The 14,644-nt window shown below is 43.0% G+C and overlaps 1 protein-coding gene and 1 long non-coding RNA gene across 6 annotated transcripts in view; one reads left to right on the forward strand and one right to left on the reverse strand.

Moving 5' to 3' along the window:
• SCAF4 (SR-related CTD associated factor 4) overlaps positions 1-3,606 on the reverse strand; it is a 47,805-nt gene extending 44,199 nt beyond the window's left edge. For 2 of the 4 annotated variants that reach the window (XM_072845217.1, XM_072845187.1), the window contains exon 1: positions 3,351-3,605. In XM_072845217.1, the coding sequence (XP_072701318.1) occupies positions 3,351-3,380 (30 nt within the window). In that variant the 5' untranslated portion in view covers positions 3,381-3,605. Of the gene's footprint in view, positions 1-3,350 lie in introns of all 4 variants that reach the window. The other 2 variants (XM_072845198.1, XM_072845207.1) reach the window with 2 other exon arrangements.
• A 158-nt stretch (positions 3,607-3,764) lies between these two features.
• LOC140643460 (uncharacterized) lies at positions 3,765-10,983 on the forward strand. Of its 2 annotated transcripts, none has more exons than XR_012039584.1 (3): positions 3,765-3,868; positions 4,124-9,098; positions 9,130-10,394. It is a non-coding gene; the product is annotated as an uncharacterized lncRNA (long non-coding RNA). The 2 variants fall into 2 exon arrangements; XR_012039585.1 differs by adding an exon at positions 10,739-10,983 and having other exon boundaries at positions 3,769-9,098; positions 9,130-9,526.
• The last annotated feature ends 3,661 nt before the right edge of the window (positions 10,984-14,644 follow it).

The following is a 14,644-nucleotide window of genomic DNA, read 5'->3' on the forward strand; positions in this document are numbered from 1 at the left end:
AGGATACAGCTTGAACTGATTTCCTCAGGGAAAATCTACTATACTACATAACTGTCAAATCCCACCTATTCAGTTGGTAATATCTGCTCAGAGTACAGCTGGATAAAAATAAAGCAGCAAACATGTTTGGTCAATACAAAAAATGTACTTGCTCCTGTAGAAAAATGAGAATTTTTAAGAGGCACATTTACTGGTAAACTTGCGTTCAAAATATAGGTACAAAGAACAGGACTAAGGGAATGGGCAACACAATCAAACGCTATCAAATTACGCAACCCGTCTAAGTTACCACCCATTGCCAGAGCCAAACTAAGTGACTCTTAAGTGTTCTTTCCTAGCTTGCCACAATTGCTAAGTGCAACGTGCTAGCTCAAACCTCTATATTTAAGTTTTACCTCACGATACAGATGGGCAGTTAAGATCACACACTTATCACAATTAGCTGACAGGCAGAAACTTGTTACTTCACTGCAACATCATTGTACATACCGTCAGAAGCCTATAACCCAAAGGGCAGAAACTGAACTTCCGAGTAGAACTGGAACCTAAGTCAGCCAAAATTACTAATGGTTTCTACTGGACTGGGTGAACAGCCAAAACAAAACAGTTTGAATTGCATAAATAAAAGTGTTGCTCGTGCTTTCCTCTTCCTCCCTAAGCTCTTTTGTCTGAGAAGAGAGTATCAACCTAATAGCTTAGAGGATGCCTCATTTACAGCCATGATTTGAACTTGGACCTCCCACCATTCAATAAATTGCTGTAATCACCAAACCCACCCCAAAAAATCCCAAATGATCATATCACCTAAAGCAATAAGTGGCATCTCCTCCTTCATGTAGACTGGCAAAAAGCTGACAGCTGCCACCTCCACAGAAGAAGAGACAGTAAAGCCGGAAGCACATGACCCCTAGCATACATGGGAAGTCCCGCACAAAAGTCATGGCTGCTGTAGTTGCCATTATAAAACCGCAATTCTCTGTCTACAATGGTATTGTACAGCCAGCAAGTTCAGGAATTCTTGACCTCCAGGGTATTCTGTAGATACCCCAATCTTCGCTGTTGAAACTATTCCACTCTCAATAAAATAATTAACTGTTCAGTGAACAGAGACTGGTACCTCTGTAGTCCTCACGTCTATGCATAAGACAGTCTTACAGACAAAATGAGTGCTCACACACTCACTAGCCTGCGCTATTCCCACCATTCTGTGAATGACGTTGAGACCTTTTGTTAAACAGTTCTTTCACTTTCTCCGCTTTCACTGAGAAAGCCCAGAAATGGAACAATATCTGACTGTAAATCTTACCCTCCTCAAAAAAGTTTGAGATGTTTCACAGTTTATTTTAGTATGTATTGTTTTGCACATACAGCTTCAGGCAACACATGCTGCAAAGTTAAGAGAACAGTTTAAGAACTGGACTTTATGTTCTTAGCTAATATCATAAATGCACCTTCTGAGAACAGGACAGTAATTACACAAACCCTGAATTTATTAACATGCCAGCTTCACACATAAGTAGTCCTATGGAACTAGTCATACGTACAAATGATTGCAGAACAGGGATTTTAGCAAGTATAGCTTTCTTGCTAAACATCCCATAACTGATGTTCAAATGAAATCCAGTGGTACCTTTCAGCAGCCAGCCATCAGAATTTCACTCAGTATTTCTGATTGTATCAAAGAAAAGCATCACGCTTTTACTACATCTGAGAGGAAGAGGTATGAAATAAAACATGCCCATCTCTAAAACGGAGATTAGTCACAGAATACCAAGAAACACTGCTTTCACTCTAAAGGCACGCATACTTTCACCACCAGATCAGCAAAAGAAGTGGGTTTTATTATTTGAGAAACACTAAGCGCTGTCAGTACAATTAGGTTTTATCAGGTAGCAACATGTTGAAATGAATGAAGTGAAAGCAATCATCTGCTAGAACTTCTGTTTATATTTAGGCAAGTAAGAATATTTCTGTTCTCTGTTTACACAAAAACAGAAAATGCCACATGTGTGCCATTCTATTTTAACGTATTTGGGAAGGCTGCTTTGTACCCTTCCATGCCACTGGTTCTAAACAGCAAAATACACCCCTACCATGGGCAAATAAATGAAAATAATGCCGTTAACAGGAGGCATATGCTATCTAATTTTCACTTTGTACTTCTACAATTTTGTTAAGGATGAGCAGATCTTCAGTTGTGTGTGTGTGTATGACAAGCAGTTGCAGAGAGTGAACTTTACACAGCATGACTTCATCACATGAGAGTAGTCTGCCATTTTTCCTGTTTCTGTTCAGCAAACACACACAGCAACCTAACCTTCAAAATGTATTAAGCATTCTGGAATAGGTTGTGGCTTAGCTTTAACTGATTATCTGCAACAGGAATATGCATGTCCATACAGGATCTGCAAAAGTCAAATTGTCAAACTGAGGCAGGAGCATCATCTAATCTAAGAATCATTTTAAGTCATGTGTCAAAAACTTTATAAAAAGTAGAGGCTAAAGTATTTTGTTACATATTATGCAAAAAACAACCGCAGTCCATTTTGTTTCCAATTCCAACTGGCTAACTATGGAATAAAAAAAAAAAATCATAATCAGAAGACAGTGACCTGTGTACCACGAAAGGAGACGGAACGCCTTACGCGTTCCAACCTACCTCCCACGTCCCTACTGTTGGGGTCGATCCCTTATTCCCATCCCCAGGCATCGTTTCTACACAGAGATAAGCCCCCTCGCAGTTTTCCCTCTCTCTATTCAACCTCCAGCCTATCCTATTTGCCGCCTGTTCACATGGCAAGTCTCTCGCCAAACCACTGCGAGGAAATAAAAGTGCCTCGCGCCCTAAAACGCGGCTTCCCCCTCCTTAACAACACGCACGCAGCGGGAACGCCTTGTAACAGAGATCCCGGCTCGGCCGTTCTCCAGCGGGGCGAGGAGGAAACTGGTGGGGGGCAGAGAGGGGGCCCCGAAGATCCCCTCAGCGACCTGCCCCCCCGCCCCGGCCCGTGCGGGAACCTGGGCTGCGGCGTCGCTCGGGGAACGCTCCAGGCCGTTGCAACGGCCGCGGAGGCGGCGGGCCTGACCCCGCTCGCCTCCATTTTACTCAGGAGACCTGATCTCCTCCCCCCGCCCCTCGGGCCGGCGGGAGGCCCCGGGCCGAGCCAGGCCGAGCGCTGCCCGGGCCCTCCCCAGCGCAGGCCTCTGGCGGCGCCGCACCGGGGCCGCGCGGCCCAGAGCCGGAAGCCGAGCGCGGGCTGGGGGGGGGCGATGGCGGCCACCGTGACCCCCCCTGCCCCGCCGCGGCCCCCCGCCCCGCGCTCCCCTCCCCCCCGCTCCCCGGCTCCCACCTCCTGGTTGAAGGCGTTCACGGCCTCCATGTTGGCGGCGGCTGCTGCGGGCGGGCGCCCGCGCGGGGGAGGGAAGGAGGGGAGGGGGAGGAGGGGCAGCTCGGTCCCGCTCAGGGGCTGCGCGCGGACATGGCCGTTTGGCGGCGGCGGGGCTCGCGCTCTCCCCTCTCCTCCCTCGCTCGCTCCGTCGGTGCGGCGTCTCGCTGGCAGGGCCCCGGCACAGACCGTCTCTCCCAGCGGGATGGCGGAGCCCACGCCGCGCGCAGCACCCTGGGATCGTGCAGGCCTCCCGGCCCCGCGCCACCCACAGGAGGGGGGGGGGAGGGGGGAGGAGAGGGAGGGGGGAGCGCGCGCGCGGCGCGGCGAGGGCACCACGTGACCCGGGGCCGGGTTACTCCCCGGGCCCCGCCATGTCAGCGCCGGCCCCGCCCCCGGGGAGGGGAAATGGCGGGCATAAAGCCGCCCCCGCCGCCACTGCCCGGCTCGCTGCTGGCCCCGGCTGCCTTTTCCCCCAGCCGGTGCGTGGGCTGTGGAGAGAGCCAGGAGGCTCCGCGGCTCGTCCTACCCCGGGGAGGCCGCCACTCCTGTGGCGTTGTCGGGGTCGGATGAGTTAGGCCTGCCCTGGCTCGGCTCGGCTGGGTTCCCTGGGCGGGGCAGCGCAGCGTGCGCATTTGGGCCGAGCAGCCGCGGGGTCTGGGGGGAAAGCGGCAGCTGCTTCCGTGTTCACACTTAAAAATTGCTGTTTTTTTAACCCCTGTGATCGTGTTTCGTAGGTGGCACGGAGCACGCGAAACCCCGCTCTGAATAGAAGGACCGGCACTGGAGTGTGTTTGATACCTAGCGTGGCCAGTACCGTCACGGTGGAAGAAGCCGCGTTGCTTGCTTAAATATAAAACAGCAAAACTGAAAGGCTGTTCCTAAAGTCCAGTGTTTTGCACGAGTAAAGATGATAGTTAATCAATGACTACATTCACGCTAACAATGGCAGCTAATGTTAATGAGAAAGCTGCAGGTATACTTCAAAGTGTAGTTTCAAGGACATTAGCGGGCTATTGGCTTCTATTAAAGAGCACGTTAGTCAAGTGCTGTAGTAATGTGTTGGTATCGGTGTCAAATCATAGTGATTTGAGGTTTACAGAGTGCAGTATGATATGGTACGTTCAAAATGTTAGTGTTGAACTTAAAATTTTATTATTTAACGCTAGTCCAGTACATCAGCAAGGGAGTAAATTGGAAAGAGGAAACTCAGAGTGTTACAGAAATCTCGCAGAAAGTGTATTTGACTTTATTTTGCATTCTGTTATTAAACTGTGTGTTGTGTTCGAGTTGTTAATCAATTGCAGATTACTTTCAGGAATCTCTTCTCTCTGTCATGGCTGTCCAGCAATTAGCCCTCTTTAAAAGCAAGTATTTTGAAATTCAGAGTTGACAGAATAACGGGAACTCTTGTTCTACACAGATTATGAAACGCATAAGGAGGATTTTGTGTACAGTTATATGGCTGATGTTCAGAGGAATTTTTAAAATAGGGTCTAGTGGCAAATGGAAAGCTCTTCCAGATGTCATGAATTTCTATAGGCTGATCTTTTGTCAGGAAAAAAATGTAGATTTCACAGTTCTTTAAAAAAGAAAGCTGCCAAGCTAGAGAAGAGTGGAGTGAAAAAAAGATAATATTGCCCATCTAGTGTCAGTGTGGTTGCTTTTTGTGGTTTTTGGCAGTTTCAACATGGTAAGTTACTTCTATGTAGCTTTTACTACTGTTCATGTCACTGTCCAAAAATTCACAAAAGGTTGTTTGTTCTGCCACCTGAAAAATATGAACGGCAAAGGTAGAACTGGAGTATATGGTGAGAGGCTGAAAAAATGCAAATTATCTTTGTCCAGTTCTTGCAGCAGCTAAAAAGCTTTCTGAGAAGTAAGAATTGATTTATTTGAGGGCTTGTGGTTTAGGGAGAGAAAGTGAGAGTAGACTTCCTGCATTGGTAATTAATTTTCAGGCTTGAAACCTAGGTGTTAAATGGTGACAGCTGTTTCTATAATGTTGAATACCTGATATTATATTCCTTTCAGTACATACTTGATAATACAAATGCAGCTCTCAACACACCATTGGTAGCTTATACAGAGTATAGAAAAACAAAACCTTCCCAGGACAGTAAAGGCTGCTAGTGGTTCTGGAAATTTGCATTAAATTTGGGAGTTCTTTTGCCTATTAAACCTTTTAAGTTTTTATAATATATATTTGCCTTCCAGAGGGTGTCACTACAGGTTCTAGAGGTGACTTCTCTAAAAACTCAGTGTTAAATACTTTGTTTTCCTCATTGCTATTTATGTATTAGGTATTGTTTTATTATTAATCTTATTTTTTAAAAAATCTGCTTTTGTAGCATGTTTGTAATCGGACTTTGTGCATAATTGGATTTTATGTAACCTGCAGGGGGGGAAAATAATGTAGGTGTACCTGGGTGTGTTTCACAATTGTCTAGTACAAGTGCTGGTAGCTGCAGTGCCTTGATGCTTGATGGGCTAGCTGTGTTAGTGCTTACTTTGCTGTGCTAAGCTCTGTCCCCATTCTCCTACCAAGCTAAAATCTGGTGTGGTTGTGTCTGTGCTGTAATATGGTCCTGGTTCTGCCTGCATTATAGACACATCCTTACGGTCTGTAGAATTGTCCCTGGCAACTTTTGTTCATTGAGAATTGAATTCTGATTACTCAGGGGCTGAATGTGTTAGGATTTTGGGGTTGGATTAGGGTGAAATAGGTTAATTACTGCACCTTTAGACTTTAGTAAAATGCAAGTCTGGGTTTTACTAGGCTATAGCTTTGCTGTTCAAAGCAGATCTGCTTCATCAAGGTAATATGCTTAGTAATTTTGAAGTAAAATTTGCCATTGCTTATATTCTATTATGACTACCTATAGACAGAGGAGACAATCATATAATTTCTTAATGAAAAGCATGTTCTTTTCATTATGCTTTTGTCAATTTTACATTTGCAGGTACTTGAGCTCACAGCAGGTTTATTAAAGTTGCTTCTATAACAACATTAGGCATTGTATAAATAATGGTGTACAATGCCCAGCGTTGTCTTATATATTTGTACTATATAAAGGATGGTCCCTGCCTCAAAGACCGTGCAATCCAGTGTGGCTCAGAGCATTTAATATCATTGTTATTGTTCATATAATATATATTTTAAAATATATTTGTTCCATATTATTCCATATGTCTTATGTTTAACAGTTGTAACTTGTGTTGGTGCATGGGTTTATTTTGTTCAGCTTGCTTACTTTTGTTCCTGACAGATGGGCAATAAATGGGCACACCAATGTATGGAAATTGTTGTTGAGAACAAATTATGGTTACTTGATGTAATGATTCTTTTTGTCTTTGTACCAGCTGATGAAATACATGTGCAAGTCTTATTCAAGCTTGTTGAAATCTGAAATGTTTTTGAATTCAGTATAGTCCTTGTCATTTTGTACATAATGAAAAACAACTTTAACTGAAATTCAGTTAGTTTAAACATTTAAAGTTTTACATAATGATATGTCTGTCATTTTTTCTTGCAGTAACATTGTCTTGATCTTTGAAGATGTTAAGAATCCTAAACTTTGCTCAGTCTCCTAAATTATTATTAGCATTGTGCATCATTATTGACAAAGAAAATGATTGACAACAATCATCCATAAAAATGTCATATTCCCTGTTCTTTGATTATTTGTGTCTGCCTATCAGTGTTTCTCTGACTCACTCGATAAGGATTAGTTATCACTTGCACATTATCACTCTAATTTACTGGTGTAATTTAACTTATGGAGCAACTTTGGTTTTTGACTTGAATTTCCTGGAATCCTGTGTTCTGTAGAAAGACAAAACTGGTTTTCCTGCAGTGTTGAATATATTGCTGTGGCTTTGTTATTTATTAAAATAATACTGTATATGTTTATCATGATTTATAAGTATTTGCAATGTGATTGGCACTCTGGATAGATCTACCTCACACCATGGAGAGGGATTTAATTATTGTTCTCTAAATGTTGGCATCAAATACAGGCCCCACTAAAATCAGATCCCTGAAGTTAATAGGCCTTTGAGGGAAGTTTCTTTCCCTCACTGTACTCTGGCAGGATTAAACTTGTAGGCCTGGCACCGTGATTCTGTACTTGAGAGTTAAAGTGATGCTTATGGATGCTGATATGTTCTTCTACTGTTTGTAAAGTATTAACTGACAAGCAGACTGTAGTGGAACTGTGCTTTGAAAGCCTTTTGGAAACTTCATAGGACAGGGAGTGTTATGCCTGCCTGCTTGCTTAGTGGAGTGAATCAGTGTGCAGAAGCTTTGGACAGAGCTGTCTTTCAATTTGATTAAGTTCCACCATAAGTACACAGGTATAGTTTAAGGTCCTGGATTCTAACCTAGAAAACCTTGTAAAGTTTAACAGCTCGTCACCTCAGAGGTTGACTCTTCCTTTGCACTGTTAGTGTGATACAAGTGACCAAAGTAAAATAAGGTCATTCTGCAGGCATCCTTCTGATGCAGACAGCTGGATCTGATGCTTGCACTTAAGATATTCTAGCTGTGGACACTTAAGATATTCTAGCTGTGGGGCTTGCTCTTGTATTCTCAATGAATGCCAAGATTTGAACACAGTGTAAAATAATTCTTTCTGGCCAGGGAGTTACTTTTGAACTACATATTGAGGCAAGTTGGAGCAGTGGGAATTAATGGATTTTGTCTGTTGTGAGCATTTAGATCTTTATGCTTTGCCATAATTTTACTACCATAGACTTGGCTGTAGTGTTAAAAAAATACTTTTTTTTCTACTGCTGATGAGACAATATCTAAAGCTGCTGTTGATGGATCTCACCACTGAGGGGTGTGGCTTGTCTATATCTGATGCTTAGTGTAACTATTTTAATATTTTGCAGACAGGAGGAAACCTCTGCCTTTAACAAAATATCTTGGATAACTGTATGGTAATGGGACTGCCCACTAATCCCCTGCCTCCAGTGGATCTGGAATATTACCCCAGTACTTACAGATATTCCAAATCATACAGCAAGATAATAATAATGAGCTCACTTTGCAGATCCTTGTTAGTGAATGGAGGTTTTACACTTGAAAGCCTGTGGGGTAGAATATTAACTTGGTAGAAGACAAACTGCCGTTTAGGTTCTCTGTGCAATCTAGACTTGCTTTTGCTGGTAGACACATGAGAACAGACTTCCCACTTTGCTCCTCCATAGTTATCTCACTGGCCTCTTCTGGTCTGATGTGGAGGCTGGCAAGATTATGAGACTAGACAAGGTTTTATTGTAGGTGCAAGACTAAGATCAAAGTGTGTCAGAAATTACTTCCTTCTCTGGTAATACTGCTGTTTCTGCTGTCCATCAGAGGCACAGAGACTGCTGAGAGCTAACAGCCATTAAACAAAGACTAATTCTTTTGAAAAACTCAGTGTTTAACTGGGCCTTAAGAGATGATGTGAACATATGGAATTTAGGACACAGAGCAAGGAAGCAGATACAGAAATGCATATTATATGTGATGTTTAATAGTCTGTTCAGCATAATATGGGGTTCATAAGAACACAAATGTGTTCACATTGTCACATTAAAATTAATTATTCAGTGCTTTAGAAAACCTGCACAACAGGAAGCAAGTTTTTTTAATTAGCAATCACAAATGACATTTTTAGTGAATCATTTATTTGAAAAAAAAAAAAAGCCTGTAACTCTAAGGCAGCCACCATTCTGAGTTTGAGTTAACTTCTAGGCCACCATTCTGAGTTTGAGTTAACTTCTAGGCATGTGTGTAAGCCAATAGCAATAAAAATTTTAGAAATGTGAAACTGTTCACCACTTGCAAAACGTCTGCCTCTTTCTGGTAACTTTGTGGTCCTAATTCTTTATCCCCTTTCTTGTTAGGTATTTTAAAACAAAGTATTTAATTTTGGATTAAGTGAAATTTGACTTCAAAGGGGTTTTGCCATGCTTTCCATAAGTGAGGTGAGAAGAAGCAAAAAACTGTTTGTGTCCAACTGGATAGGAATTATGTTTCTTCTTTTTTGGGTTTGCTTGTTTATTTAGGAGAAGAAAAATCAGATTACATAGTCAACAGAAGCAGAAAACACTGTCTTTATGAAACCAGCTTTCAGCTTACTGTGTTTCTTGTGAGTAAAACCTGGGAACGTTTACCTCTTATAGCACTGATACCTATTTAGCAAAATCAGTTCTAAATAGGATCAAACCTTGATGTCCTTATTTAAGTTCTGTGCTTCTGAATTTCACTGAGAAATCTTCCGCAGATTTCAGTGGGTTTCGGTGGTATGTTATTGCAGGCCTCAGTTCCGTTACTCTGTACTTTGTACTCAGTTCCTTTACTCTGTACTTAACCTCCTGCTGGCATCAGTAGGTCAGAAGCACTGGGGGCTTTGTCCTTCATGATTATCACAAAACCCATCAAGCTCCCTTTAGGTCTCAAAAGAGTTTGTGCCAAACATCTTGCACAGAAACAGTAAATAGCTCCCTATTGTTCCTTTTACCCTCTCTCCTTCCCTCCTCATATTATCTAGGGAAAAGGGGTTCTGGATTTTAAAGTGATTTCTATTTGTGTATAATCTGTGTTTACAGGAACCCATTCTGTTGAACCTCTGTTAAAGTGCCTTATTTTATATTGTCTATAAAAACATGTTCAGTCCTTTTTTCCTCCCCTGTAATGAGTGAGACTTAAAAATCACCAAAAACAGTAGATGTGTTTTGTAATTATTTGTTTTCTAGCTTTTGGAAGTTAGCTTTTTTGGTGTTTCTTCCTCATGTGGATGAGAAGTTTGGTTTTTTTTAACATGAAGATGTTCATGTAGTCATCATGTAGTCACTACTTCAGAAGATGGGATTTTAAGGTAGCTCGGTGTCATGGGGTGCAATAAAATTCTGGGTACTAACAGTGATACTTGATTTACTATGGGATGTAACTACCAAGTATTTAAGACTAAGAAGGAATATGTAACTAACTTTTTTAAGCATTTTTGGTTTTGCAATGTACTGGTAAAAATTTCTAGTCAGATTATACTTGAGGAAGGAGAAATCCTGTGCAAGAGACAACAATTCTTAGGCCTAAGTTTACGAAATATGGCAATAGGTAGGCATCTCAGTCTTCATGGGAGATGAGTGGACAGGTTGCTGAGATTCACTTGATTCAGGTGCATATTTTCAGTAGGGTTCTGTGTTGCTGCTGCAGCCCAACAACACAGTACAGGGGCAACGAATGTCAGGCTCTCTGAAATTCTACTGAAGTGCCCTAAGAGGGATTTGAATACTTTTCCTTGGTACTATTAAGTACCAGTGGCACAATCCTCATTTTTGGCATCTGTTTAACTTTTCAGGTTTCAGCATGTTGATCTTGGGAGCACAGGATAAGAAGGACTTTCTGGGCCACTGGCTGCAGTTGCTTCCAACTCAGACGAATGACGTTACCTGATTAAGATGTACCTAAAAGCAGAGCTTTGTGTTTATCCTTCCCTACTCTACCAACATTAGAAGGATGTTTGCCAATGTGACGGCTCTGCGCTTTAGGAAGAAGCTTTCACCTTCCAAATGAAATTTCTCACATTAAATCTGTTGGCACTTGTTCTTTGTCCAGTACCATCTCTAGAGCAAATAGTTTTTCACAGGCTTTATCCTTAAGTTTAAAACTGTTTATTTATTTTACCACTTCTCTTACAGTCCTTGTTGTGGCCAGAAGATGGCACTTATGTACGCACTAAGAAGGGGTAAATGAGGCTAATATAATTTATCTTTGCTGAAACTGTGTTTGTGGAATGGCAGTAAATATCTTGGGCAAACGATAAGTCGCAGGATAAAAGATCACTTTGATCTCGTAGTACATGAGGGGCACAGATTCAAGAACAAAGTGCAGGAACTTGTTACTCCACAAACTCTTTATTTCCTTATTCAGTAATAAGGATCTGATATGCCCCTGCATTCAGAAGGCAACCATTGAACAGGCATCCTGTGTGTTTTTCTTTAAGGAGAATAACCTAAAAGCAGTTTCTAGAACTTTTTTCTATTCCAGCTGAGATTTTGTGCTACATGTTAAGGCCTGGTCTAAAGATGATTTCCCACTGAAATAGCTTTATCACCTATGTTTTTTGTACTTCTGCTTGCCCTTCCTCCCCAAATGATGGTATTTATATCCTTCATGGAGACCGAGTTGTACTATTCTCCAGCATAATTAACTTCCCATACTCATTTGTGGTAAGCCATCCCAACATGAACCTTTTTATCCCAGTATAACTTTATCATCAGGGATATTGCTCTAAACTAGTCATGTTAAAACAATACAGCTCTTCCATGTAGCCAAGTTTGAAGGGATGGCACACTGACTTTACATGTAGGAGATTGCAGGAGGAAGATATACAGTGGCTGCAATTCATCCAGGCAGTTTCCCAAGGCTGTCAGCATATTTTTGTGCAAATCATGGGGCCCATCTAAATTGGAGCAGAAACTAGAGTGGTTTGTCTGGCCTGCTGTGCATGGAGTAGTGCTGCCTAAAATCCCTGGACTTGTGCCTGTGGTGCTCTCACAGGGTTGGGATCCAGCCTCCCTATAGCCCTGCTCTTTGAATAAACTTTTTATCAGGGTCAGCCAGGGGTTTGATGACATCAGTTCGTCACACCAACAGCCAGTCACTGACCCTTCATGACCTTCTGTCCCTTTCACCTGCTGTTGCCCACAGCTGCCTTCCCACTACCTTTTTTTTATCACTGATTTATTTTTGGGATTTACTTCCAGACCTTTTGCTTTGCTCTCTCTAAAAGCAGTAAGCATTGTAGTGGAGAGCACCAGCTTGCATCCAAACTTCCCCAGCCCATGAGTCCAGTTTCAGTCAGAAAACTAAGTGTGAGAACAACTTGAAAATATACTTCATTTGCTTTTCTATCAGATATTTCTTGGTAGGAAGATCATTACATATATATATATACACACACACATACACATACATGCATACTGCACCATGGCCCCTAACAACCAGATTATTTTCTATGTTGCATGCAGAAGGATTGTTGCAGAGGACGGTTCATCCCCTGGCTCTGGTGATAGTTTTTGTGAGTCAAGACCCCATTAAGCCATATGAAACCCCAGCCCAGTCTTTGAAGATCCATGTCAGAGTGCGAAGCCCCTAGGCAACTGAAAGGGCTCCTGGGCCTCACGAAGCCTTAAGACTGCAATCAACAGTCTGGGAAGGGAAAGCAGTTGGAAAATATGTCTGGTGTCAACTGTATGCCAATGTCAAATACTTGACCGCTGGCAGGAGATGAAAGACTATGAGCTGTGAAAGGAGGAAAGACTGCAAGGAGCACTAGGGGTGGGCTGGCTGCCTGTGTCCAAACTGGCCTCGGGGAGGCTGCAGTGTAAGTGCTGGAGTCCTGGCTTACTGATGATCCAGAACAGGGTCTTAGCTGGAACGAAGCACAACTGTTATCCAGACTGCATGCTTCTTTTTTTGTGTGTGTGGAAACCAGGTCTCCGTAGCTCTTTGACTGGATGGCTGCAGGTGCCTGGCAGTGAGATGTAAGCTTTCTGCTGCTGTTTTGCGCTGTCTGACTGCACAGGTCATAGGCTTCAAGCAGCTCTTGGCAGTGTGAGTATCCCTGCTACTAAATGCATGTGTAATACCATGCCTTCTTTGACCATGAACTGTTACCTGAACTGTTACACGGTTCATTTGCAGAACTCACTGGGTTTTTTCGGCAAAGTAGAAATGTAGTCATTTCAAATATAAATAATTAGCAAAGCAGACCCTGCCAAAATAAATGTTACTCTGCATGTGTGAATCTTCCCCTGCTTAAAGAGAGAAAACAAGTTATGTGATGGGTATGTTGTTTCATGTGCTACTCAAAAAAAGTCGAGTACTATGAAGAGAGGGGTGTTGTAAGAGCCTGAGTTGCACATAACTGAGATTTGGACATAAGGTACTGTGGGAGTTGGGAGACCTGGCTGCTTTTTGTAGCCATCCTACGGCACCCTTGTGTTGCTGCTCAGCCACTTGGCCATGGCACCCCTTCTGTCACATGTGGGTGATGGTGCCTCTCAGAAGAAGTCACTGCTCACTTTGAGGTCCCAGGTGGATTAGCATTTATGAAACAAGTAAAGGACTTCAAGCAGTCCCTAACAAAACAAGAGGACATGAAACATCAATACCTATCAGTTTATATTTGACTCTGCCTAATATCTCATTAGCTATGTTTACATTTCGTTGGGTAGAGAAAAACAGCTTCTGAACCCATTAACTGAAATTAAGTCTATCAAAATAGCAATATACTGTTGAGGTGAAATTTTCAGCCAATTACATAGCCTCCCACAAAATGTACGTAGGTTGTTTTAACTTATACACAAAAAATCCCATTGTGTGCATGTGAAGTTAGTGCTCACTCATGCAGGGTGCTCGTTGATCAGGTCTGCAGATGGAAGCCCTGTATTTTTCTGCAGAAAAGCAGTAAGCTGTTTGGTGTCAGTGTTAATTCCTGCCTGTGTGTCACATAGCAGACCTAGGTGTCCTGTCACTGTGGCTGAGGTGGAAATTCAGCCTATGTACTTTGAATTGTCTGGGACACCCGGAAGGTTTTGGTTAGGAAGGTGGTTTGTTGGTTGCTGTAGTACCTAAATAGTTGAAGAGCACTCTTGAAATCCTACTGTGAACATAGAGTGATCCTGTGGAGGTACTACAGGCAGCCATCCCAGGCCTCAGCAGTAGCACATTCAGCTCTCAAGCATCATGACACCTGCAAGGTGCTAGAAACTCTGGAGAATGCCCTTCAGCTGCACTTGCTGTTCACAGGGATGGCAAACTTTTGAGGGCAGTCTCAAAGCTCTCTTCAAAAAGCAGCACAGACTTACAAATGCAAAAACGTTTCCCAAAGCAATGAAAGCACTTGGAAGACTGCATCCCACAGAAATTCACAGGAACTAGATGGCCACTTGATGTGCTGTGTCCGTGTCCAGGTCTGTGTATGGGGGAGGCAAGATGGGCATCTGGGGGAGGGACCCTTGTCAGACGTCCCAGTGCCACCCACCTGGTAATACCACCCACAGCTCCACGTGCAGCATGGAAGTGGGAGAGTGGCTGCAGAGTCCCTCCATCGCCCTCCTGGCCGGGTGCAGCCCAGCTCGTACACAGTTGCAGGTGCATGTGGTGTTTAGCCCTAAACCTTCCCTCATCTCATGGAAGCAGAGAAGGCATTTGGGTTTTTCCAGACTGTCATTTTTAATTTCCTGTTAAAAAGAGCAGT

The sequence above is a fragment of the Ciconia boyciana genome, chromosome 1 (genome assembly GCF_034638445.1).
Source record: "Ciconia boyciana chromosome 1, ASM3463844v1, whole genome shotgun sequence".
Taxonomy (NCBI): Eukaryota; Metazoa; Chordata; class Aves; order Ciconiiformes; family Ciconiidae; genus Ciconia; species Ciconia boyciana.